At 40.8% G+C, this 25,733-nt stretch overlaps 1 protein-coding gene across 3 annotated transcripts in view; it reads left to right on the top strand.

Annotated features, from left to right (window-relative positions):
* LOC119493566 (collagen alpha-1(I) chain-like) overlaps positions 1–25,733 on the top strand; it is an 83,809-nt gene that overhangs the window by 43,282 nt on the left and 14,794 nt on the right. For all 3 annotated transcript variants that reach the window (XM_037778996.1, XM_037778997.1, XM_037778998.1), the window contains exons 15-49: positions 68–112; positions 2,124–2,177; positions 2,269–2,313; positions 2,441–2,494; positions 2,588–2,632; positions 2,739–2,792; positions 3,590–3,634; positions 3,733–3,786; positions 5,053–5,097; positions 7,172–7,225; positions 7,435–7,542; positions 8,427–8,480; positions 9,442–9,495; positions 9,579–9,623; positions 9,714–9,767; positions 9,907–9,951; positions 12,293–12,346; positions 12,444–12,497; positions 12,758–12,811; positions 13,466–13,519; positions 15,198–15,251; positions 15,410–15,454; positions 15,564–15,608; positions 16,971–17,078; positions 17,219–17,272; positions 17,500–17,553; positions 17,659–17,712; positions 18,807–18,914; positions 19,162–19,215; positions 19,931–20,038; positions 20,157–20,210; positions 20,366–20,419; positions 22,332–22,385; positions 22,493–22,546; positions 25,537–25,644. In XM_037778996.1, coding sequence (XP_037634924.1) covers positions 68–112; positions 2,124–2,177; positions 2,269–2,313; positions 2,441–2,494; positions 2,588–2,632; positions 2,739–2,792; positions 3,590–3,634; positions 3,733–3,786; positions 5,053–5,097; positions 7,172–7,225; positions 7,435–7,542; positions 8,427–8,480; positions 9,442–9,495; positions 9,579–9,623; positions 9,714–9,767; positions 9,907–9,951; positions 12,293–12,346; positions 12,444–12,497; positions 12,758–12,811; positions 13,466–13,519; positions 15,198–15,251; positions 15,410–15,454; positions 15,564–15,608; positions 16,971–17,078; positions 17,219–17,272; positions 17,500–17,553; positions 17,659–17,712; positions 18,807–18,914; positions 19,162–19,215; positions 19,931–20,038; positions 20,157–20,210; positions 20,366–20,419; positions 22,332–22,385; positions 22,493–22,546; positions 25,537–25,644 — 2,079 coding nt within the window. The remainder of the gene's footprint in view (positions 1–67; positions 113–2,123; positions 2,178–2,268; positions 2,314–2,440; positions 2,495–2,587; positions 2,633–2,738; positions 2,793–3,589; positions 3,635–3,732; positions 3,787–5,052; positions 5,098–7,171; positions 7,226–7,434; positions 7,543–8,426; positions 8,481–9,441; positions 9,496–9,578; positions 9,624–9,713; positions 9,768–9,906; positions 9,952–12,292; positions 12,347–12,443; positions 12,498–12,757; positions 12,812–13,465; positions 13,520–15,197; positions 15,252–15,409; positions 15,455–15,563; positions 15,609–16,970; positions 17,079–17,218; positions 17,273–17,499; positions 17,554–17,658; positions 17,713–18,806; positions 18,915–19,161; positions 19,216–19,930; positions 20,039–20,156; positions 20,211–20,365; positions 20,420–22,331; positions 22,386–22,492; positions 22,547–25,536; positions 25,645–25,733) is intronic.

Raw genomic sequence — 25,733 nt, 5'->3', positions numbered from 1 at the left:
AATAACATGTAACATGACCTACGATGGACCAACTGATTTCGTCTGCATGTTGTTTTGTGCCCTCCAGGGATATAAAGGGGAACCAGGAGAACGTGGACCTGTTGGCCTTCCTGTAAGACTGACAACTAGTCGAGACTATTTAAAAGGGTATCACTGAAGATCAGTTTACTTGTCACGGAAAGTTATACTCAGCCTGAAACAATTTCATGACTCGGGAGGAGCTTTTTCCAGTTTGAGGAAACAGCCCTGATGATGTCATGCCTGACATATTTGGTATAGTTGGGATCATATATATGTATATGTATATATATATTAGGGCTGACCCGAATACTTCGAAGCTTCGACCGTTGCCATGGTGTTCGATCTCTATTCAAATGCTCATTTTTTTGTTGTATTTTTTTTTTGTTTATTTATAAGTACGTTATATTAATGTATAAATCCCCAAAAAAGCCCATGAAATAAGGAATAATCCCACAACATTATTCATTATTCATGTTCAACATGAATTATTATTAGTTATTCTCAGATGGATATCACTGTTTGTTGAGTGTAGAGCATTGTCCCGGGCAATGAAATGGTATAAATGGAGACAGACAGACAGAAGAACATGTCAGCTTGCTCTGCCGCACCGCGAAAATGAAGCTTCGAATACCTTCGAATATTACTCACCGAAGCTTCGAAGCCCAAAAAATGGTATTCGGGATATATATATATATATAAGTAGATACCACATTGGCTGTTTCAGCCCGTTGCTGCGATACGTCAGCATCGTCACCATATTGAGGAGGTCAGGACTGGCCTGTAAACACATACAAGTGAACAGGGGAGCTGCCGCTTTTCTGGATAAAAAGCATTACGTCTATGTTTCTCAACCGACTTCAATGAGTCGTTTTTATATTCACGGATTTATGATCTATGAGGATTAGAAAAAGAAAGTTTTGTCTCCAGTTTCTTAAAATCTCAATATTAGGCTATAATTGCTGCCAGACGCTCAAAAGAGTGTGTATCAGCGTTAACTAATAACTCACGTGGTGGAAAATAATTCATTTTTCTGATAGTTAATGTTACTGTTCCAAAACCTAAGACATGCCATGTCAGCTTCATTGTTAATTAGACGCATGTCGTAAATTTCAAGTTTTAAAGAGAATATTATGTTAGACATGAAGATCTATAAGCTAACATTAGCTTGAGTTGAGGATTAGCTAGCAACAAATGCTAGCTAGCTCTTATCTGATGACCAACGAAGCAAATGTTTTGTAAAGATGTAACTTAAACTGTAATGTTGATGATGGGAAAAATGCTTAAAGGAAAATGTGTTTTAAGAGTATGACTTTTTAAAATCATATCAACAGACAAACCGGCCGGTGATCCGTTAACCGAAAGCAGTAACGTAACGTTACTGAACCGTTTTTTTCACCCAAAAAATGTTTTTTGGGGGTTGGGGGGATCTAACCTGCAGTACTCCATGTAGATTAGAAACGCCTGAATATAACAACGACTCATTGAAATCGGTTGAGAAATGTAAACGTTATAGTGCTTTTTATCCGGAAAAACCGCAGCTCCCCTGTTCACTTGTATGTGTTTACAGGCCAGTCCTGTCCTCCCCACTATGGCGGCGACGTTGACGTGCGATCCCAAGGCCAATGCAGCATATACGTATCTATGGTTTGGATACTCCACTAGAATTTAACATGAAGTTCTATCTGTTTGACCAATGTTTTGCTGCACAGCATGGGTTTGTAATAGCAGACCCACAAACGGGCCTCTGCTTGTTACATGAATGACTTATAGTCTTCCAGCATAACTACCTCCATCTCTTTCATCAATAAATCGCCCTGTTATCTTATAAAGGTTGACTGTGGTTGGACTGGAACCCAGAATCTTACTTTGAATCACTCCTCCTGTGCTTGACTAGTGCATTATCCATTGTATTACCGAGCAACTGGGACGCCCTATAAATGTCTTGTTTTGTTTGATCAACAGTCCAAACTAAAGATATACAGCTTACAGTTATATAAAACAGAGAAAAGCAACAAATCCTTACTTTTGAAAAACTGTGTCAGTGAGTTGGTATAAATCAACTTGACTTGATGTAAAATTTGACTGCACTTTGTGCTTATCAGGGTTCTTTAGGTAAAAGAGGCATTCAGGGGCTTCCTGGACCTCCAGGAGCAAAGGTAGGACATCTGTTATACTCTATTGGTCTAATTGTGTCTTTATTCCCCTCCCTGAAAAGTCTCACTGTGTTCATTACTGTGTTTTAATCAGGGAGACTCTGGACATTATGGAATGAAGGGTCCTCCAGGATCAGTGGTGAGCATGCAATAGTGTTTCTATTTACCTCACGGTGTTCATACAAGTGCTACAGTACCTGCTGATGATGAGCTGCCTCGGGTAAGGAGATGACAACAAACACTCATTTTGAGATGAAATTTTCTAGGGTGCACCAGGGGCCACAGGCGGTGTCGGACCACCTGGACTGAACGGGTCCGAGGTGAGTTCATATGGGGAGGCTTCGCCACATTCCCTCAAATCATTTTAGTCTGCCAGAATAATTGTTTACTTTGTTTTTATTTCTCCTGCTCAGGGGGATCAAGGCCCAACTGGTCCACGAGGTCGTAAAGGCCCACCAGTATGTTTTCCAATTAATAGACTTTACATACAGTACTGTTGGAGTACCTATGGATGGAGAATCAGTGCGGCAGTGTAATTATTTAATCTTATCACATCTCAAACAGGGATCATCAGGATTAGTGGGAGAGACAGGCTCACCTGGACCTCGAGGCACTCAGGTAAATTTAATAAAAAATGGCGTTCTTATACACCGACTCCATGCTGCTGGGCCTATAGGCCGTATTGCTGTGCCTGCTGGAGGGAAGGGAGGCACAGGAGAACCAGAACCAGGACTGTGTGGGGCGAACTGACAGACCTTACTGCAGTAAAATGAGAGGTTTTCTAAAGGGATTCTGGTGCTTGGAAAAACTACCACTTTCGTCCACAGGGACCGCCAAAATCAACACAAAATGAGAGTTCCTCATGGTAACTTTAAGTAATAACTGACAGAAGTCATTCTTTGTTTCAAGGTGAATATAACTGAAACTAAAATAATAAAACGAACGAAAATAGCATGGACAAAAATATTGGTACCCTTTTGTAGCACAGCCTTTGGAGGTAATAACTGTAATCAAGCTTTGTGTAACTCTGAATAAGGTTTCTACACTTCTCCACTTGTAGTTTGGCCCACTCTTCTTTTTTTATTGATATTTTTGACGGGACAACAGAACAAAACAGATGTAAAATCAACACTCAAAAGACATGTTCACTGTTCCCTCTTTTTTAAAACTAAAAACACAGACAATATCCTATCAAACAAAACAAGGGGGAGTTTAACAACCCTAAGTCCAAAAAAACAGACATTTCTCCCCCTAAATCAACCCAGGCCACATGCAGCCATTCAATACAGTTTCAACATGACACAATGACACCAGCGATCCAGTTTAGCATCAGCTTCTCAACATCCAGCATTCACACCGCAATTTCTTCAGAAATTACCTTCTGTAGTTATTATTTATTGTTTTGTTTTTGTCAGGGTCAACCAGGCAATGATGGCCCTCCTGGTCCAAAAGGAGAAATGGTGAGTTTTATTGCAATAATCTGCAAAGTTGTGTTTGGTCAGTTGCCAAATTGAATCAAGAATTGGACTGATACGGAGGTCTTTGTTCTCCCTGACAGGGTGAAATAGGGCCTATGGGAACAAAAGGATTACATGGCATTGAAGGGCCCATGGTAAATAATATGAATTCATTATCTCTAATGTTGTATTGCTATTTTCAGTGACTGAACTATACAGCATACATACAGTACACTGCTTGTCTGTAATTAACTTGCATGTGTTCTACTGTAAGTAAAAACTTTGAGAAAAGTGTCTGCATGAGTTGTTGCCAGAGCTTTAGACTTGAGGGATTGACTTAAGTCACAAAAATAGAGACTTGACTTGGACTTGACTGCTGTGAGACTTGACTTGTTCGAAACCCTAAAAACTAGACTTAACTCTAGACTCGAAAGCAAAAACATTCATGTCTTACGTTTTGACCTGGATAAATACTAGAACAATAAAAGCAAAAAGGATGGTGCATGACCTCAGATCTTGAATATTTAAAGCTGCAGTGGGTAGAAATGGAGCAAATATGATTAAAAAAAATATTTGTATAAAACTGTCACAATATCCTGACAGTAGTGGATGAGACCGGTAATCTGAAAAAATCATGTTCCTCTGTGTCTTCCGATTTCCTCCGGTGCTCCGAATGGCATCTGCAAGATTTCACAGAGCGGAGGAAAACAAGCAGTAAGAGCTGATCTGGAGTCTGCCGTCCAGGTTCCGTCTATGAGAGCCGGCTGTCAATCACTCGCAAACTCCGACCACACGGTCACACTAGGCAGCGCTGATCAAATATGAATCAATATTCTGTTACAGTAATGTTTATTTCTCTTCTCAAATATTCTCAGAATCATCTTGTAGTGTACTGTTTAGCTATAAAATGAGAAAGTTTGTGACCCAGCAGCCATGTTGAGATCTCTTGAGGAAATACCAAGCACCGCCCACCAGCCGCAGCACAGCCAATAGGAACGCTACCTCTCTGAAATGACCTGTGATTGGTCAAAGTCTCCCGTCACGGGCTAGATATTCTTAAGCCTGAACACAGAGCCATGAGGAGGAGCAGAAGTCTAGTTTTCTCTCAGAACACTTGAATTACAACATGCTGAAAGGTTATTATGGAATTTTTGCCCAATGATGCCAAAAATATACTGCCTACTGCCACTTTAACTCGGGATTGTCTCAATTGACTTAAGACCTTACTTGAGTCTTCTTCTGACCTGACCTGAGACAACTTGAGATTTGTTTTGGCATTCCTGAGACCTAACTTGGACTTGAGAATTGAGTTGGACTCGCCCAGAAATGAAAACAGCTCAAACACACTGCAGTACTGAATCATGAGGTAATGTTCACTATTACAATCTGTCTATTTTAATGTGCTCTGTTTGCTCTTTTAGGGGATGTTTGGAGCTCCTGGTCCAAAAGGATTTCCAGGTGGCACAGTAAGCAGCACAGTCTTCTGTTTTCAATGAAATGTCAACATTACCATAGGAGGGGGGGTGTTTCTGCTCAGTTTGAGCACCGTGACGTGACCGTCTTACGTGTTGGCTTTGCAGATGTTTGTAAGTATCAGAAATTGGTTGTAACAGCGACACCGGTGGCCATTAAGTCAACGAAAGTCAGTGTCCTGTTGCTCGCGCTCGCCCGTGTGCACGCGCTACGTAAATGTGAGCGAGCATCCGTCAAAACAGTGAGGCGACACACGTCAGCTAAAACCACAATATCACTTTATATTTCAGCTGCTTGGCAGTAATGTTAGCTGACCAGACCAAGGTCTCTCCATGAATCAATGCTGATCCTAGTGTTGGCTTTTCCTGCCTCAGCCTCCCGACCGCGGCCGGAGGGAACGGGGGAGACACCGGAGTTTTGGCCGGAGACGATAACGTTTCTCGCTGCGGAGCCCCGTCACTTCACAAGACACGGGAAACCTCTGTTGGTCTGGAGGAGCTGCAGCATTTATTTCTGCACAAACGTCCACTGTACATTCACTAGATATTCTCAGAGCTAAACTAACTCTTCTGCAGTGTGGAGTGTGCGGGCATGCACGTGAGGTGGAGCGAGCTGTGAGTGAAGGCAGGCAGGCAGAGGAGCACTCCGGCCCTGGAGACCAAGACTACGGTCTCCTCCGCGTCCTCCGACCGCGGCCAACACTGTTTTTCAAGACGGGCTTCGCTAGATATAACTTTGCGGTTTTGGTGCTTCAGTGTAGTTTGTGTTGGAGTCTGAGTCTGAACAGCGTAGCCACACGCGAGCGCGCAAGGGACACCGACCCGGAATGATTTATACGTGTAAGAAGTTACAAACAGTCCCTTTAATGCTCTGGTTACAGCCAGGGAAAAGCTTTAGGGCTTACTAGCTGATAGATTTTCAACTGTCTTCATTAGCTAATCACTAATTAGGTCTGCTGTTTGGTGCTGAGCAGTAGTCTACAGTAGATTTATCAGAGCTTTTTCACTGAAAGAAGCTTCCTGCTGTAGCTGGAAACATCGCTGATGAGAGCTGAGAGAGTGAACAACAATAAGCTAAAAGAGGCAAATAAGATGAAAAATTCTCTGTGGGTTGACCCATCACTATTAACGACCTCTTTCACATTACAAACAATGTCAAGATATTACATCTTGATATAAAATATTGATAAATGCAGCTTTCAGTTAAAACAGTGTCCTTTTATTTTTCAGTCTTTTTTAGGGATTTAAGGACAATTTGAAATGAAAGTGACTTGAGTCAAACTAAGGAGTAACGGAGGAAAACAATACTAAAAGTAAAAATGTAATGTCATGTTGAATGAATGAATGACTTTATTTCGTACAGAAAAATAAATTAAAACAGATACAAAATAATAACAAACAAAACGAGTAATAGTGTCCGAAAAAGGAGTAGGTTGAAGTAAAACTTATATTTCCCTACCCCTTTCTCACTTCCTCTATTAACTCATATATCATAGAATGATAATATAATATGATATAATATATAAACTATCCCAGATTTATTTACAACCCAAATTAAATACATGAACAGCATCCCAAGTTTATGTACACCCCACATATCCATCCGGAGTTAAAAAGTGGATATAAACCAACCCTTATCACAACCCTTATCACAACTCTTCCTCATCCATATACCTCCAAAAATATCTTTTTTGTATAGCTTTTTAAGTTGATTTATATTTGTGCTCCGCTTCAACCCATCACCCAACCCATTCCACAAATCCACCCCACAGATTGAAATACACATACTCTTCTTTGTTGTATGAACACAATGCTTTTTAAAATTCAATTTAAAAAAACAGTGTGTTCGTGTGTTCCCTATAGCCCACATTATTTACTATCCTGATTGCTCTCTTTTGTAGTATGCATAATGGTTGTAAGTTGCTTTTATAAGTGTTACCCCAAACTTCCACACGCTAATTCAGATATGGTGATACGAGTGAAGAATACAGAATGTGCAGTGATTTATGGTCCAGTATGTGTCTTGTTTTCCCTAAAACTGCTATGCTCTTTGTATATGTTTATCTAGGGTTTCAGAGGACTGGATGGTGACAAAGGAGATGCTGGACCCAAAGGAGACAGAGTAAGAGGAAGACATCACTGGTGATGAAATATAAAATTAAACTAAATCCATATGTTTTGGGTTAAGCTGAACTATATTTTCGCAGTGTGATGTGAATTTGGGTTAACGCGTTATCGCGTCAACTTTGACGGTCCTAATTTAAATAGAACCACTTTACTGTAAATTAACGTTTAACATTAACTAAACATCTTAACTTGTTGCTCCCTTAGGGCCCACCAGGTGCTGCAGGGATCCAGGGACCTCAGGGAGAGAGGGGTGAACGGGGCACCTCAGGTCCTCCGGGAGTGAGAGGTCAACCTGGGCCGCGAGGAAAAGAGGTGCAATCAGGATATCATCAGAAATCTCTTGTGTTCTTAGTATGAAACAACCTCCCAATACTGCTCTGGGACTGTTGACACTGTTATTCGTATGGTAGAGAAAATAATACTGTACTGTATATTTTGTCAGTAGAATAGAAGCTTCCCTAAACTAAACATCAAAGAATGTCTTGACCCCATGAAACCCATTCTTCAAGTAGCTGTAGTGTATTTCTGAATTTTTTTAATTTTTATACATTTTCCAATTAATTCATCAAGGTTTAATATTTCATTTTGATCTTTTTAATGTTACACATCCTTCCTTTCTCCTTTGAAGGCAGGGCAGCATCACATCTCTGGCTGGTTAACTACATTGTGAAATGTGCTCAAATGGCTTCCCATGAATTTAAAATCCACAAAACATTACAAGTGTAGTTATACAAAAAAATGTAACTCAAAGTCCACTTGCTAGATTTTGTCTGTAACTTGTAAGCCACTTCTCACGGCCCTTATCATACTCGTCAAACTCCAGCCGCTGATGAGGACTATACTGTATACTGTAGCTGAGAGCCTCGGAAGAAATTTAGACCTTTGAGGTTTTTTTTTTACAAACTACTGTTTCTAAGGTCCAGAGTGAACCAGCAGGCTCAGTCGTCGAATTCAAAATGTGAAATAAATTGTGGTAACACTTTTCCTGATGGTGGCTGATAGTGACTGTATGTTTGTTTGTTAATGACTGTCTGTCATTAAAATAAGTGGCAGACCCACAACTAAGGCTAAACTGTAGCTCTGTCACCTTTTTTTTGCTTGTAGCTATACTAAAAACCTTTTATACATTCACAGTGTGGAGGAAGAGCATGTTATGTTGCATAAATCTAATGAGTTTCTCTGTCCTGTCTCCTCAGGGTGAAGATGGGGAGGCTGGTGGTGGTGGAGTTGTTGGGAAACAGGGGCCAAAGGTCAGAGACCTTAATTGCTGCCTGGTCAAGTAAAGCTAATAAACCAGAGCCATTATTGTCTAAAGGGACATTCGTTACACCGCATTGCACTTAGCAAAGACTGACATATGACCACTGCTACTGCTCCTGTTAGTACCAGTGCTACTACTATTGGTACAAATTTTGCTACTTTACAATGATAGGAAAATCTGTGGAGTAGCAAGTGTACAATGAAAGCTGTGTGTACAATTTAAATATTTCAAAAGGTATATTTTATTTGTGCAAAATCTTTCGTATCTCCAGTAACAATTGACATGAGAGGGACAGCAATCAAACATTTTAGCATTCATTTGGAGTCGTGTTTGTGGTGAATGTACTGTAAGTCCAATATTCACTCTCCTTTTAGCTCTGTTTTTGGTCTCCACCAACTCCTCAAGCTGCTAAATGCTCCACTTTGTCCACCAGCGAGTTTCTAACTGTGTCTGTCTGCTGTTTGGTGCTGAGCAGGTAGTGTTCACTGGGTTTATCAGAGCTATTTCACTGAGAACAGCTGCCTGCTGCTGCTGGAGACAACGCTGACACTGAACCAAATCAGTAAAGTCGCAGGCTATGAAACCAAAACAATGATGTGAAAGAAGCTATAAGCTACGTAGAGCTGAGGGGAACTGCAGAGTGGGGCAATAATTCTCTGTGGGTTCATCATTATAAGTGACATCTTACACCTTACACTTAGTCATTTGATCCATTTTTAATACAAAATATCAATTAGTGCAGCATTAAATATAAATGTATAAATAAGCTTGGGTTAAATTATCTAGTCAGCACTGACCCAACACATCTAACTCAATATACGATTATCCCACTGATCTAGATACATAGTTGTTGCAGTGCTTTTAAAAAAACTGGATTTGCATATTTTTTTGAAATGATTCTATTGTTTATATAGTCTAAAGGTGAATGTCTGTTTTTATTCATATTTAAGGGTAACAGAGGCACCCCAGGACAAAATGGAAAGTTAGGACTCAGAGGATCAAAGGTAACTATTACCTGGACAGTAGAAACAGAAATTGCAGTGGAATTATGTTTTTTATTTTATTGTCTTATTGTCTACATTTACAGGGCCGCACAGGACTCCATGGCCTGTTTGGTCTACCGGGCATGCCGGTAAGAACAAACAAAATAAGCTTATTTTGAAGTCATCTGGTAGTCACCTGTAATAAACACTAAACCGTTTGTTTGTGTGTGTTGTTGCAGGGTTTTAGAGGCAGAGTGGGGATTGAGGGACCAGAAGGAAAGCCTGGTACACAGGTTCCCATTGTATAACTTTTCATCTCATATGATTCTGTTTTTGCTGCGTTCCTTACTTTTAGCCAGCTCCATCAAGCCATCTCCATATTTTGATTTTAACATTGAGATACATTTGTAACGTCAGATGTCTTCCATGCAGGGTGCTCCTGGTTCGGTTGGCTCTCCCGGCCCTAAAGGAGACAGAGTGAGTTGTTGGCGAGGGGAGAGGATGCTTTTATGAGGATACAGGCACACAACATTAGACAGTCTTGATCTGAGAAGTGCACTGATTACAAGAGGATGTTAGTTGGCTCAATGGCATGTTGATGATGTCTCTGTGATAGTTTACCTGTGAGGGCAGGTGGTCTGTATTATTTCCTTATACAAGCCCATAAATGTAATACAATATGACAGGCCCCCATTAAAATGTTCACAGGCTAGGCTTTTCAGGCTTTGTGGCTTAAGTGGGCAACTTCTTAACAACATAATTTCTTTGTAAAGCTGAGAGTGCAGCAATTTCCAGTACATTATTACACTGTCTGTTAAGGGGAGACACTGCAGGCAACAACAGCGTTTTTCATGCACTGGTCAATTTTGAGATTTTGGGCTATTTTGCTTCCATAACATGTCTTCTTTCAGACTAGTGGAAAGAAAACATCCAAAATAACAGCCCAGTCACACAGCACTTTGTGAAATAGTCATGAAATTGAATGTATTGATTCGTGTACATATCGTGTTCCAATTTTTTTTGTGATGGTCAGCCAGAATCAACTCTTATGTAATCCACGTAATTGTGAACTGGGAAGTATAAAGAGTGGCGTAAGCTGTGCTGGGAGGAGGTCGGGGTGGATGGGTGTGTCAAAAAACACAGAACTTTCGCCCAGGAGACTGGTGTTCGTGTCCCGTGTGATACCAGAAGACAAAGTTGCTTTATTTGTCATGTAACTTCCGCACTTAAGTAATGGCACTTCCAGAGTTATTTTAACCCAAACCGCGATCTTTTCCTAAAGCTAGCGAAGTAGTTTTTGTCACGGAACTTCCATACTTAAAGGGACTGTTTGTAACTTCTTATACGTATAAATCACCCGGGTCGGTGTCCCATGCGCATGTAGCTACGCTGTTCAGACAAGACTCCAACACAAACTACACGGAAGCACCAAAACCTCTTGGTTGTATCTAGTGAAGCCCGTCTGTTAAACAGTGTTGGCCGCGGTCGTAGTACGCCGGGGAGACCGTAGCTTTGGTCTCCAGGGCCGGAGTCTCTGCTGTACTCTGCTCCTCTGCCTGCCTGCTTGCCTTCACTCAGCTCGCGATGTGTGCACACTCCACACTGCAGAAGACTTCGTAGCTCTGAGAATATCTAGTAAATGTACAGTGGACGTTTGTTCAGAAATAAATGCTGCAGCTCCTCCAGACCAACAGGTTTCTCATGACGGGGCTCCGCAGCAAGAAACGTTATTGTCTGACCGGGTGCCGGTGTCTCCCTCCCACCGCGGTCGTGAGCCTGAAGCAAGAAAAGCCAACACTAGGATCAGCAGTGATTCATGGAGAGACCTTCGTCTGGTCGTCTTCGTCCTCTATTTTTGTTGCAAAACAGATATACCTACGGTTACAAATAAAGTCACCTGAACCTGGTCAGCTAATATTTCTGCCAAGCAGCTGAAATATAGAGTGATATTGTGCTTTTAGCTGACGTGTGTCGCCTCACTGTTTTGAGCGATGCTCATTCAGGTCTATTTAGAGCGAGGAAGCGCGAGCCCGACGCTGACTTTCGTTGACTTAACGGCCACAGGTGTCACTGTTAACAAGCAATTTTGATTCTTACAAACAGTCCCTTTAAGTGACGACACTTCCGGTGTTATTTTAACCCAAACGGTAACCTTTCCCTAAACCTAACTAAGTAGCTTTGTTGCCTAAGCCTAACCAAGTCAGTCTTTTCCTACATCTAACTACCTAACCTAAGGACTGGAGCAGAAATTGACACATGTGTCACGTGTTGCTGGACATTCGGAAAACACACGGAAAATACGTTGTTGAAAGTCGTGCTGAGCATCACGAGAAAAAAAAGGGAAATTCATGTCTATGTACACGAATGAAATACATAAAATGTTGTGACTATTTCACGTACTGCTGTGAGACTGTGTCGAAAAATACACATGTAGGTGTTTATTTTACTACTTTGTCTATTTGCCTCTGTAGGTTTCTCCTAAATTCACCAAAAGTTATCATTAGATAATGCCTCATTTACATATTTAAATATACAATTTCAGAAAACTTGTAATACAATACAAATATAATTGTCTTAATGAAGTAATCATCTGAGGAAGTTTCATGATGTTATCTATTTGTTAATTTTTTTACCCTATTCACCTGTAGTGTTTTACAAAAAGTATAGAATTTTTTAATGAAATTGAGACTAATCTATAAACCTTTTGAAATGTGTATATGAACACTAGAGTAGTACCATCATCCATCCATGAAACAAAGAAATCCTGTTGCTATGTATTATTGTTAAAGGTAGCTCTATGCTCTCTGTTCACATGAAGGGCGTTCCAGGTGTGGCCGGTGATCCAGGACAGGCAGGTTCTCCAGGAGCTCCGGTACGCCCATACCGTACTTCTCCTTCTAATCGCCCATATTCCCAAGCTCATTTGAAGCTGTTAACATACTGAAAGTAGTCATTTGTGACTTCAACAGGGTCCTCCAGGAAAGCCAGCTCAAGATGGGATCCCTGGACCAGCTGGGGAGAAGGTGAGCAGATCACACTTTTTTTGGATGATATTTAACTATTTTACTGTTTATGGAGATTTGATCATTCTCAATACATATTCATTACGTGTTTCTGGTTGTATGTGAGGAATATTGCCTTCTTGTAGGGACTCCCATTATGGGTTGTGGTATTTTACTAAAAATACCACAATAATAAACAATGAATACAGTAAATTGAAGTTATTAGATTTACAGGTTTCATGATAAACATATGAATCATTTCTTTGAATGTCTCTCTTTAGGGCTTCACGGGGAAACCAGGGTTGATGGGCCCCCAGGGACCAGTGGGCATGTATGTAAGTGACTGTTATAAACTGTGTACGTAGCCACCAAGCTGCCTGAAACAAGATGATAATAAATAACTGTTTTTTCTTTGATCTGAACATGTTTTTTTAGAACTGTAAATGGTAAATGGACTTGCATTTATATAGTTCCTTTCTAGTCTTCCAACCACTCAAAGCGTTTTACACTACATGTCAGCGTTCACCCATTCACACACACATTCATACACTGATGGCAGAAGCTGCCATGCAAGGTGCCACTTGCCCATTAGGATCTGATCTTTTTATTTTTTCATTTTTTCATTTTTTTTATTTTATTGCAAGACAAAAGACAATACATTAACACAACACAGGGTCAACCAGGTTATTGTTTTATATTGTACTTATTGATCATCAGGATCTAATCTAAATACTCACTCACACACCGCCGGCTCAGCTTTTGGGAGCAATCTTTGGGTTAAGTTTCTTGCTCAAGGACACATCGACATGTGACCTGGAGCAGCCAGGGAACCGCCGACCTTCCGATTGGTGGACGACCTGCTCTACCTCTGAGCCACAGCTGCGAACTGTCAATCAATTAAAATATTTAATAGTGATTAATTGCAAGATTGTCCATAGATTACTTTAGTAAATGGTCTAAAATGACATATGAATGTAACTTCTCCACAGGGTTACCCTGGAACATTGGGTCTGACTGGGAGACCAGGCCACATGGGGCAAAGGGTAAGGCATGATTCCTGTTATATTTTTCAAGTGTAATGACTTAATACAAAGGCTTTAGTCTTGATACAGCAGGCTTACCATTTATTACACACTGAAAAACCATCATAGTGACACACTTGGCATGTGGTATAGAAACAATAAACATCATAGTATACAGTGTGGATTCATTTCCAAATTAGGCTTAGACAACAGACTGTATATGAGAAGTGGACCCAGTAACCGTGACATCACCCATTGGTTTGTGGACTGCTGTTTTGAAGCCTCGAATTCGACATTTTGGCCATCGCCATCTTGGTTTTTGGCCGTCGCCATGTCAATCTTTTGCAACCAGAAGTGACATGAGAGGGTGGAGCTAAGTACAACCGAACGCTGAATAAGACATTTTTCAGGCGACCAAAATGTTACAATTAACTTTCATGAACTGAAAACACACTGTGAAAGGGTTAAAGTTGTAGGATGAAAACACGGACAACACCCAGACCGGACAACGCTGTGGTAACGACCTGTCAATCACAAGGTAGCCCCACCCTAAAGTACACCCTGCTTTATGGTCTATTTGACTCTAAATGGGACCATAATTGACTAAATGAACATCATGCTGTATTGAAGACTTGAAACTAGCGATTGAGACCATGAACTCATGTTTACAATGTTTACTGAGGTAATAAATCAAGTGAGAAGTAGGCTCATTTTCTCAAAGACTTCTATACAATCAGACTTCTTTTTGCAACCAGAGGAGTCGCCCCTTGCTGGCTATTAGAGAGAATGCAAGTTTAAGACACTTCAGCATTGGTTTCACTTTTCAGACCTGGGGATAGCCTACTGGCTTAGACTAGCAGCAAACACCAAACTAAATTGAATTTGGCATTTTTTCAGATAGCTGTCAAATAAATAACAACCAGAATGGCACTCGGAGAGCGCAGACCTCCGCCAAGGTGCGTGACATTAAAAACAGATCACAGCTCACAGCTGGTGGTACCGCGAGGTGGTCGGCTTATTATTAACATGGTGTGTTTCCGTGTAACGTGTCGGCGGATGCCTCTCTTATTCAGCAGCTTTGTTATGTCTGTATAACGTTACACTACGTTGTCTCTCATCCCGTCATCTACCACTTTGTTCTTTCTCACCGCCGACGGCCAGCAGCTCCACACATCCACACACGTATCTCTCTGCTCTCAAAAGGAGGCGAGGTCACGCGTCATCAACGCGTCATCAGTCATACTGCACATGTGTTATACCCTGTGGTCTTAATGCTCAGGCTGATCGGAATCCTTAATTAAAATTCCTGAATCTGGATCATGATCCAGATCGCCACCAAAATCTAATGGATTGTTCATTGTGCCACACCCCACCCCTCCAAAAAATGGCATTTTAATCCATCGCAAACTTTTGGAGTAATCCTGCTAACAGACAAGCAAATAGACAGACAGACAGACAGACAGACAGACAGACAGACAGACAGACAGACAGACAGAAAGACAGACAGTGAAAACATAACCTCCTTCCTAGGCCTTTGGCCTTGGCGGAGGTAATAAATGAACCTTGAACATTTGCTGCTCCAATGGAGAATTAAGATATTAGAATTCTAAATTGGTCAAGCTCTCAGCCAGGCAGTGATGAAATTGGTTGATTAAATAAAGTATTTTTGTCATTGTGCTGTGTTTTCTGTTGACTGCAGGGAGATGCTGGTGTCAGAGGCCCTCCTGGCATCTCAGGAAACACTGGACCTCCAGTGAGTGTATTTGTCGAAATCTGATGCATTTGGATCGGTGTCTAGTTGATGCCCATACGATGCATGCCCATTTTTGACTTTCCACTGAATATTCTACAGAAGTACTTCCATACTGGTTGATCTTGGTTATAGTCTGCATTGAAACATTGTCTTTTCAGGGTCTGCAGGGCCCTCCTGGTGAGAGAGGGCCTGCGGGATCACAGGTGAGAACATGTAGATCCTAGAGATGTACTGATCATATATCATCAACCACCATAATGTGAGAGGATAAGCTGACATTACTGCTGTTGTTTTTTAATCTCTTCCCTTCAGGGCCGTCAAGGAGAGTTGGGGCCCAAAGGCCTTCAGGGACAACCAGTGAGTAGTTCTTACAGAAACAGGCTCAGTGTATCAGTCGGGCAGCGTGGCGAGATTATCACTCTTCTCTCTGCTGCAAATGAAATTGCTTCAAACTCAAAGGTGACATTATATTGTCCCGATGCAGCTGTGTGCTTCCAGATGTTGTCACTAGTTCCAATCAAATTAAAAATGTAATGATAATAAATGAATTGGAAAAAGTAGAAATCTAATCCCAATGGCCTCCCTGCTTTCTTCAAGGTCAAACATAGAATAAAATCTTAAATTGCTTTACTCAGTTTAGTGAAGGTTTATTGTAGCAAAGTATGAACTTTGTAGCTTTATTATGTTGGGAAAAATGAACAAAAACATAATAAAACTCCATATTAGATCAGCGGAGGCAAAATAAAACATCAGGAACTAAAAAGAAACACAATGGGGACATTCCTTTTTTTTAAAACTAAATTATAAGTATAGTATTTATAGGTAATAAATAAATAAGAACAAAAATCACCCTGTTAAAGATCCCATAGTTCAGGTCCATCCGCTATCGGCCGTATCACCTTTGACCTAGCCTTAGTCCAAGTGAGTGTGTCCAGTACCAGTATTCCATCCTGAAGGTTTCTGGGTCAAGAAAGAAGTCCCTTTGACAAAAGATTAACACTCTCTACAGGGACATAGTCCATGACAAATGTTCAGAAATGACTGGTCATTACCTTCAAGCACAGAGGTGGTAATACATTAAAGATGTATTCACATGATTGTTTTTACATGATTGTCCATAGCTGCCGTAATTAATCGCAAATTAATTGCAAATTTTTGTATCTGTTCAAAATGTACCTTAAAGGGAGATTTATCAAGTATTTAATACTCTTATCAACATGGGTTTGGGCAAATATGCTGCTTTATGCAAATGTACTGTATGTATATATTTATTACTGGAAATCAGTTAACTACACAAATATTTTCCAGAAACCCTCACAGGTACTGCATTCAGCATAACAAATATGCTCATAACATAACATGGCAAACTGCAGCCCAACAGGCAACAACAGTGTGCTGACTTGACTATGACTTGCCCCAAACTGCATGTGATTATCATAAAGTGGGCATGTCTGTAAAGGGGAGACTCGTGGGTACCCATAGAACCCATTTTCATTCACGATCTTGAGGTCAGAGGTCAAGGGACCCCTTGGAAAATGGCCATGACAGTTTTTCCTCACCAAAATTTAGTGTAAGTTTGGAGCGTTATTTAACCTTCTTCCTGACATTGCATTTAGCATCACATCTTGGTGATTTTTCCATAATTGATTTTGGTAAACCTCACTTCTTGTTATCAGCTCCATGTAAGTTCTTTTATTTTTTGTTTCTAAATGGTTCCAGGGCCCTACAGGCCTGTCAGGACTAGAGGGTGGCATGGGGAGGAATGGTCCTCCAGGGAGTCAGGGGCCTCCGGGGCCACCGGGGTCGGCTGGATCTAGAGGGTTTCCAGTGAGTGGGTACTTTTTACCATTCTCTCTATTTCATATTGATATAAAACTCAGTGATGCAGCCCTCGCAGCATGTATACTAATCATATTGTGATGCAGTGGATCTTTGATGAGAGATCACAATATATATTTTCTGACCAGGGAACACCAGGGATCATTGGACCGATGGGTCAGGCAGGAGAGAAAGAAGAGCAGGTAACTGGTTTTAGCATAGTTTTCAAGATTGAAGACAATGCATAAAATACTGGCAGTATACTAGCTTCAGCTGCAGACATGCTGTTATTACTGTAATAACAGTAATAACAGCTGCAGACATACTGTTATTACTGTAGCTTTCAAAACCTGAAATGAGCCCACGGCCTAGAGAGAATTATTCAGGCAATTTAAGGAATATTAAGGTATGTTATTATTGTTGTCTTTAGGGAGCAATGGGTCCTGCTGGTGATATTGGTGCTCCAGGTCTGGATGGGCAGCAGGTCAGTTAGCTCCCTGATCACCAACCAGACTACCATATAATGCATTCAGACAGATATTAAATGTTACGTACTCTTCCAGAAGTATGATTGTGCTTGTCATGTTAGGGTCCTCATGGGCCAGCTGGTGAAGATGGGACTCCTGGAACAAAAGGTGACCAGGTCTGTGACATTAATACTGAGTTTTGTTTTAAAAAGAAATACACACATATTATATAATTATGTTTTAATGATATTACTGTTTTATTAAAGAGGAGCTTAATAAAAGGGAAAAGCAGTGTTTCACATGTGTTGCACCTGTGACAACACTAGGTTGGGACAGTGGTCTGTATTTTCAGATCATTTGTATTATTGTAAATTGTGTTGGAGGCGGGGGGGTCTCACCTGTAGTCTCATAGCACTACCAGCCACAGCTCAACTGTCACTGTCAGAGAGACGCAGCTGTGTTGCCATACACATAGCAATGGAGACGGACAGCAATACTGTAGGTTCTGCAGATGTGTGCTCAATTAGTAATGCAGACTCTATTTTCATGATAAATACCACATAGGCATTTTAAAGAAATAGGGAATACAACTTGTGTACTTGGTGGCGCTGGATAGGTCTACTATCCAGACGACCTCACTGCAGTTAAGTGAGAAGTTAAACCACTGCAGGTCAGCAGAAACAATATTTTCAGCTGGTGTAACAGGTCTTATTGATAATTTTTTTTATATAGATGAATATTAAAAAAAAAGAAAAATACATCTACAGAGCCTTGGCTATGGCTTTTACTGAAAAAAAAAATATTATGATTTCGAATTAATCATTAAAAGAATTTTGGTGGGTCCAAAATGAATGTTTTGTTTATCTCTGTGGAAGATATCTAACACTTCTAACAAGGCTTGTGAGCCAACAGTAAAACGACGTTGGTATCACGTGGTATCTCTGGGTCGTCAGTTACAGTAGTGTGGGAAAAAAACGGATAAATGGCTGAGATTGATGGTAAGTGCCTGGCAACGACTTGTTGTGAAGTAAATGTAATGGAACAGGGGAGGGAAAATGTGACATCTAGTGGCTGAATGTTATCACCTTTAAGTTGCTCCTTACTATCAGCCATTGTTCACCATGTGTGATTTAGCTTGAGGACATATATGTTTTGGGTATTGTAGCATATTCAGTCCAAAAGTATCGCCTTCAGTAACGGCCTGAGGCTGCCTTCAGACCAACAGTACCCCTATATGTGAACTGTCAAACACTGTGCTATCCTGAAATAGGGAGCTCTGGGCACCCAGGGACAACCAGGGCCCAAGGGACCAAAGGGAGAGCCAGGACCTCAGGGCTCCCAGGGGCTGCAGGGTGAGCCTGGACAGAGGGGCAAAGAGGTTAGATGTACTGTCTTTCTATGCAACCATTTCATCTAGGGCTGCAACTTACGATTATTGTAGTTATTGATTAATTGTTTGGTCTATAAGACATTGGATAACAATGGAAATTCCCAAACACAATATCCAAAAAATCTTCTGTTGATGGCCTTATTGGTGAATCATTGCAGCTCTAATTTTATTTAGCCACTGGTTGTTGTGGTGGGAGTGCTGCTGATTCTTCTTTTCATTTTGTCTCTTTTTGCAGAGTGATATTGGAGAGCCTGGAGTTCCTGGGGATCCAGGTGCTAAAGGAGCAAAGGTCATTTCCATCTTAGCGTTGTATTGTTAGCTACTGTAGACATAGACATGTATGGCTAACTGGGTGTGCATATTACAAATAACCTCCATTTAGTTAGAGGCAGCCTATATATTGTTTTAAATATGTATGTAAGTATTTACCCCCCTTAGAAAGTTTAATGTTGTATTGATTTACAATATTAAATCAAAGTAGATTTAATGTGTCTTTTTCTTTACACTGATCAACAGAAAAAGACACTTTAATGTCAGAATGAAAACATGTCTCTCTACAAAGTGATCTAAATGAAATCAAATTGATAATATTTCTTTTGGCCCCAATCAGAGTCCTTTAATATTGAGTATCTGCCGATACCGAGTCTGATCTGATAGAATTCATCCAACGTTGATTGTATGTATGACACATTGAAATAACAGCTGTACTGTAGCTGCTAAATTTGGTATAGTATATTTTTCGTGAGTTACTTGATCCAAACACTGGAGGTCCTGATTCAAAACTATTAAGTTGATCAACTTAAATTATCGATCTGATATGAATGAAAGTTCAACCGGAGAATGTGACTCCTGAAATGAACAGTTGGAGTTGTTGGAACTACAGAAACACTCGATCCACTCTGATTGTCTAGCGCTGTTACAGAGTGGAGGGGTTTCATTTGAATGTATTATTTGATTGTATTTATAGGCATTGTACTGCTCAAGTCATGATGTGTTTTTCACAGGGAGATATGGGGAGTGGTGGCCTATTGGGATCAGAGGGGCCTCTAGGGGTCCCAGGCACACAAGGACCAAGAGGGTCAAAAGGAGAAAAGGGTTATGCCGGCTTAATGGTAAATAAACCGTAATACCTTTTTCTCCATCAGTCTACCTGCATACTGTATATCATCATCTGTGTACAGTATCTACTGTACAATTCCTGTCCTCATCAACATGTATTTTTATTTTCAGGGTCAAGGGGGCCTGATGGGGAAGATTGGACCATTAGGTCTATTAGGACTACAGGTAAGTTACCTTCTGCCATTGAGAACGTAACTCTTATTATTATATGAAGGCTGAACCTTTTCATTTTTTTTGTCTGCTACAGCAACATACTGCATAACATAACAACATAACTGCCGTTAACTGGTAACTTTCTTTGAATGTGCATCTTTTTTCAGGGTTTCCCAGGTATTTTTGGGATTCCAGGACCTGATGGGCCTCCAGGACAGAAGGTAGACAATCTCGCAGCACATTCTATTAAGCTCTATTATCCAAAAAAAAGTTGCGTCCCATAAGTACATAGAGAGAATGAATGGGCTGCTGTATTCCTCCTCTGCAAATTGGCCATGAAGCCACCCCTTCCTAACACATTGGAAGAGATGCAGGACAAAATCCACAGTCCAACACTGTCTGTGGAAATACATAGAGGGAATTCTGTACTAAAAAGACTCCTTCTGGGACATATACTCTCTTGAGCATGAAAAGGCGTTTGAATGACACGATAATGCGCAAGGAAAAAACGTGCAATAAGAATGCCGTTCTTGCTTTTGGTGTATCGTTTGTACGCCATGCAGTCTGTACTAACTGCAATGTAATTGTTTATATGCTACGCTCAGAGCTAGTGACGTAGAATACAAAGTGAGAAAGACTGCTTGTGGTGGGCGAGAGGGGAGGTGGATGGGTCAAACAAACACAGGACTCTCAACCAGGAAACTGGTGTTTTGTTTTCTAAGCTCCGTTAGTGACATTAGTGACATGTTTTTAATGATGTTTGTGACGTGTTTTCCGTACTCATGTATACCTTGTTTCTGCCGTATTGAACTTAGTTTACGTGCTCATTTTAAGCCCAACCATGGTGTTTTTCCCAAACTTAAGTAGTTTTGCTGTATAAACCTAAGTGGGTGGCTTTGTTGCCCTCTACTGGTACTGCACCGCCATACACGTGTAATATTCACGCATCGGTGAGGCAAAATGTGTCACTGACACGCTATCCTCTGATGGACAGGTGGGTCTATTACACACTTTGTTGTGATACCGGGTTGCTCTCAGACTGCTGAAGCCTCATATACAGTAAGTTTCTGCTGAACTGTGGGTTTTGTCTCCTGGAAGGGATCGCTTCACCACCAGTACGGAGAGGAGGAATGATTACAGCAACCAAAAACTCTGTCAACGTACATACAGTATGGACATGTGACAATATCGGAACCTGTCGTTTAAAGGGACTGTTTGTAACTTCTTACACGTATAAATCATTGCGCGTCGGTGTCTCATGCGCGCTCGTGTGTGGCTACGCTGTTCAGACTCAGACTCCAACACAAACTACACAGAAGCACCAAAACCTCTTGGTTGTATCTAGTGAAGCCCGTCTGTTAAACAGTGTTGGCCGCGGTCGGAGGACGCGGGGGAGACCGTAGCTTTGGTCTCCAGGGCCGGAGTCTCTGCTGTACTCTGCTCCTCTGCTTGCCTTCACTCACGCACCGCGCTCGTTCTCACGCTTTCGCTCCACTCTCACATGCATGCGCGCACACTACACACTGCAGAAGAGTTAGTTTAGCTCTGAGAATATCTAGTGAATGTTCAGTGGACGTTTGTGCAGAAATAACTGCTGCAGCTCCTCCAGACCAACAGAGGTTTCCCGTGTCTTGTGAAGTGACGGGGCTCCGCAGAGAGAAACGTTATCGTCTCCGACCAAAACTCCGCTGTCTCCCCTGTTCCCTCCGGCTGCGGTTGGGAGGCTGAGGCAGGAAAAGCCAACACTAGGATCAGCATTGATTCATGGAGAGACCTTGGTCTGGTCAGCTAACATTACTGCCGAGCAGCTGAAATGTAGAGTGATATTGTGCTTTTAGCTGACGTGATGCTCGTTCATGTCTATTTAGAGCGAGCACAAACGCGCGCAACAGGACGCTGACTTTCGTTGACTTAACGGCCACAGGTGTTGCTGTTACCAAGCAATTTCTGATTCTTACAAACAGTCCCTTTAACTTGACAATTTTACTTAAACCCAAAGTTGACGTGCAATATCCCAATAGGTTAGAGAATGTTCACCTTTTGAAGAACCTGAACCAATGTCAGTAACTGAAAAGAGATGTATGAAATGTGTGTGATGATATGCAGTCACTGGTGGACTTATTCTTTCTAAAGGGAGACAAAGGTCCTGCTGGTTTGACTGGGGAGCCAGGGACTCCAGGTCCTAAGGTACAGTGCACCGCTGCTAAATAGTCACAGCTGTAACCTGATGCAACAGCCCAGCTATTACCAGTGTTGGCTTGATTGCCTTCTCACTGTGCTCTGTCTGACTGCAGGGGGTGGCAGGAAGCCAAGGTGTGAAAGGTGACATGGGACAGCCTGGACCAGTGGTAAGTGGAGAGCAGTACAGTATAACAAACTGGTATGGTGTTGCTAACCCTAACGCGTTTGTGTCACGTCGTTTCACAATATGTACTATGCCCCTGTAGATGTTTTGATGTTGGCAGGACTTAACAGAAACTAAAGGAGAGGACTGCTGAACACTAATATGCTATAAGAGTTGGCAATGAGGGGTACTCCATGGCAATGGATGGCAATTATGGAGGACGGAACCTGCCAATATCAAAACCAAATGAACAAATAAATAAATAAATTACTCAATAAATAAATGAATATGTCATTAAATAATTATATTTCACTCACTCAACGTGTGTCATGGGGTCAGAGTACATAGATTGACTTTATGCTAGCCAGCTGCACTCCAGTCTTCATTCCCGGCTCCGTACAGCGGGTCATCGGCCTGCTGCTGTTCCTCGCTGTTGCCTCGTACCGATACACATGTGCAGATCAACCGTCTGAAGTTGAACTGTTTGGCGAACCCATCGCCAGTCTCCACCTGCTGTACGGAGCTAGGAATGAAGACTGGAGTTGATAAGCAGAAGCAGACACCGTTTAGCTAACTAACACATAGTCAGGCACCTTGACCGCATGATGACACATGTTGAGTGACAGTCCCCTCATTTGCATAATGAGGCAGAAATGCATAAAGAAATGTAAAAAGAAATGTGTAAAGAAAAGAATACAGAAATGAATACGTTTGGGGAAATAAATAAGGGGTGAAATGCAAAGGGAAAATTGTGCAGAAATAAATAAATAAATAATTATTTAATTAATTAATTAATAAACTAAATAAATAAATACACACATTTAGAAATAAAAATAAAATATATAAAAATAAGTAAATGCAAAAATAAATAAATGCAAAAATTAACAAATTGAAAAATTAACAACAAAATAAATACATAAATAAATAAAAGGGAAAATTAAATATAAGAGTGAATAAATAAGGGAATTAATACAAAGATAAATAAATAAAGATGCAAATTAAAACAGAAATATCAATTTATGTCACATTTTATAAATTAATGATTGGCTACATTTAATTTGAATATTATTTTTGCTGCATTTAATGCCATGTTTATTCATTTATTTATTTTTATTTTGGCAGGTTCCGTTCTCCATAGAAAATAAACCTGATTCTCTCAAAGTAGTTGGAATTGAGGTCATCCCTGAGTCCTTCGGAGGGAGAAATTACTTCGGAGGCAAACTTTTTGGATTTTGATCATCTTGTTTGCAATATTGCTGCCCTTAACTCCAAAGGGCACTTGTTCACCGAGTGTGATTTAAAAGAAAACCTTTTCTTTTTTCTTTTTTTTAAACAAAGTTTATTTCTGAATTTTGTTAATACAACTCTGACAATCCACTACACGAACATGTTTGGATTGATAGATATCACACCCACCCCCCACCCATGACAATACCCAAAGGGCACTTAACTATAAGGAAATAAATAAATAAATACACACAAATATACAAATAAAATAAAATAGTCATAGTTAAAATAAAAAATTAACACATAAATAAATTACAAGCCTTTTTTTGCTCAACAGTGGGAAGCAGCTGAATTGCCAAAATCAAAGCCAGGAGCAGCAGTGATCGGGTTTTTGGCTTCAAAAAGCAGATTAATTCTGTATAAAGAAGGATTGAGACCAATCACTCCCTTGTTTCATCATTACAATGTCATCATTACAGCCTTTCTGTACGTGTACACTCAAAGTCCCGCCAGTCATATTTCTTGGCATTTTGGGGACGTTTCAACAGGTTAATTAAAAATATCCATCAAGTTTGGGGATACTGGGAAGAACTCCCATTGAGTTGTGGCGAAATTTGCGCCAGGCCCATGCAAAATTGGAACGGGTGGCGCCCCCTATGGAGTAATTTCTAAATAATTTTACATACTTGGTTCAAAATTGTTATAAAGCGTATCCTGTGAGTTTGGTAAACCCCTGAAGTTCACAGGAAACTTTCAGGGGATGTTTCAGGTACTCCTCTAAACATATTCGTCAAGTTTTGAGAGGATGGGCACAACAGTTGTGGAATTAGGTCTATTGATGTGTTAAGCCACGCCCCTTTAAAGTTCATTGGTCAATATCTTCAAAACGCAATAACATATCAACAAGCTTTTGATAACGTGGATAAGCTTGCCAATAATGATCCACAGAAAGTTTGGTAACAATCGGACGTAGAGTTTAGGAGAAAATGTCAAAAATGTGTTTTTCAAAAAATTCAAAATGGTGGAAAATGTAGTTATAAAAAGCTAGGGCCTCTTTAGGCTTTTTTGTAGAACACATTCAGCAGCACATGTGTGTCAAATTTCAAGTCAATCAGACTTATGGTGTGATGGAGGCTGGCCTTGAAAATGTTGCAGCGCCACCATGTGGCCAATTGGGATCATATTTTATGTGAAGAACTATGACATCATGTACAGTTATGGTACCAAGTTTCATGTCTCCAGCTCGTTCCAGCTCACAGCAAATTGAGCAAAGGCATAATTTAGTATATAATGCTAAATAGGCCACGCCCACATGCACAGATCAATACGACAGTTCAGATCTTGGTTAATACTTGCCCCTGGAGCATGTGCACCAAATCTGATAAAATTCTGTCTACCATATCTGGAGGTATACGTTTTTGATATTTTTGGCGCACCCTATGGGTCGAGCGGAAAATACTTTGGTACGCCTATTCTCAAACACATACTGAAGATATCTACCAAGATTCATGATGATTGGACTAATAGTCAATGAATTATGGCCAATTTCCTGCTAAGCCCCTCTCATTGAAAAGTTTGTTGATCAACAGCTTCAAAACGCAACGAGATATCAACAAGCTTTTGATAACTTTTTGATCAGCTTCATCCAATAATGATCCACAGACAATTTGGTAGAAATTGTAGAAATAATGATAATTTGTTAGGAGTGAGAAAAGAAAACCCTTTTAATTTTCGTTCAACACAACTGGTGATATGTTTGTGCTTCAGGGGTCTGCAGGAGTCGCAGGAAAACCAGGTGTTCCCGGTCCAAAGGGATTTTCTGGACCTGAAGGGCTGGGAGGACAGCCTGGACAGAAAGGGGTGCCAGGAGCAGTGGTGAGAACCCCAACTGTTCTGACTGTTTCATCAGAAAGGGACTTTTACTGAGTAAACATACTTTAATGACTGATGGTGGTGGTCCACCT

Source organism: Sebastes umbrosus, chromosome 8, assembly GCF_015220745.1.
Source record: "Sebastes umbrosus isolate fSebUmb1 chromosome 8, fSebUmb1.pri, whole genome shotgun sequence".
NCBI classification, from domain to species: Eukaryota; Metazoa; Chordata; class Actinopteri; order Perciformes; family Sebastidae; genus Sebastes; species Sebastes umbrosus.
This window is presented reverse-complemented; position numbering and strand designations above follow the sequence as displayed.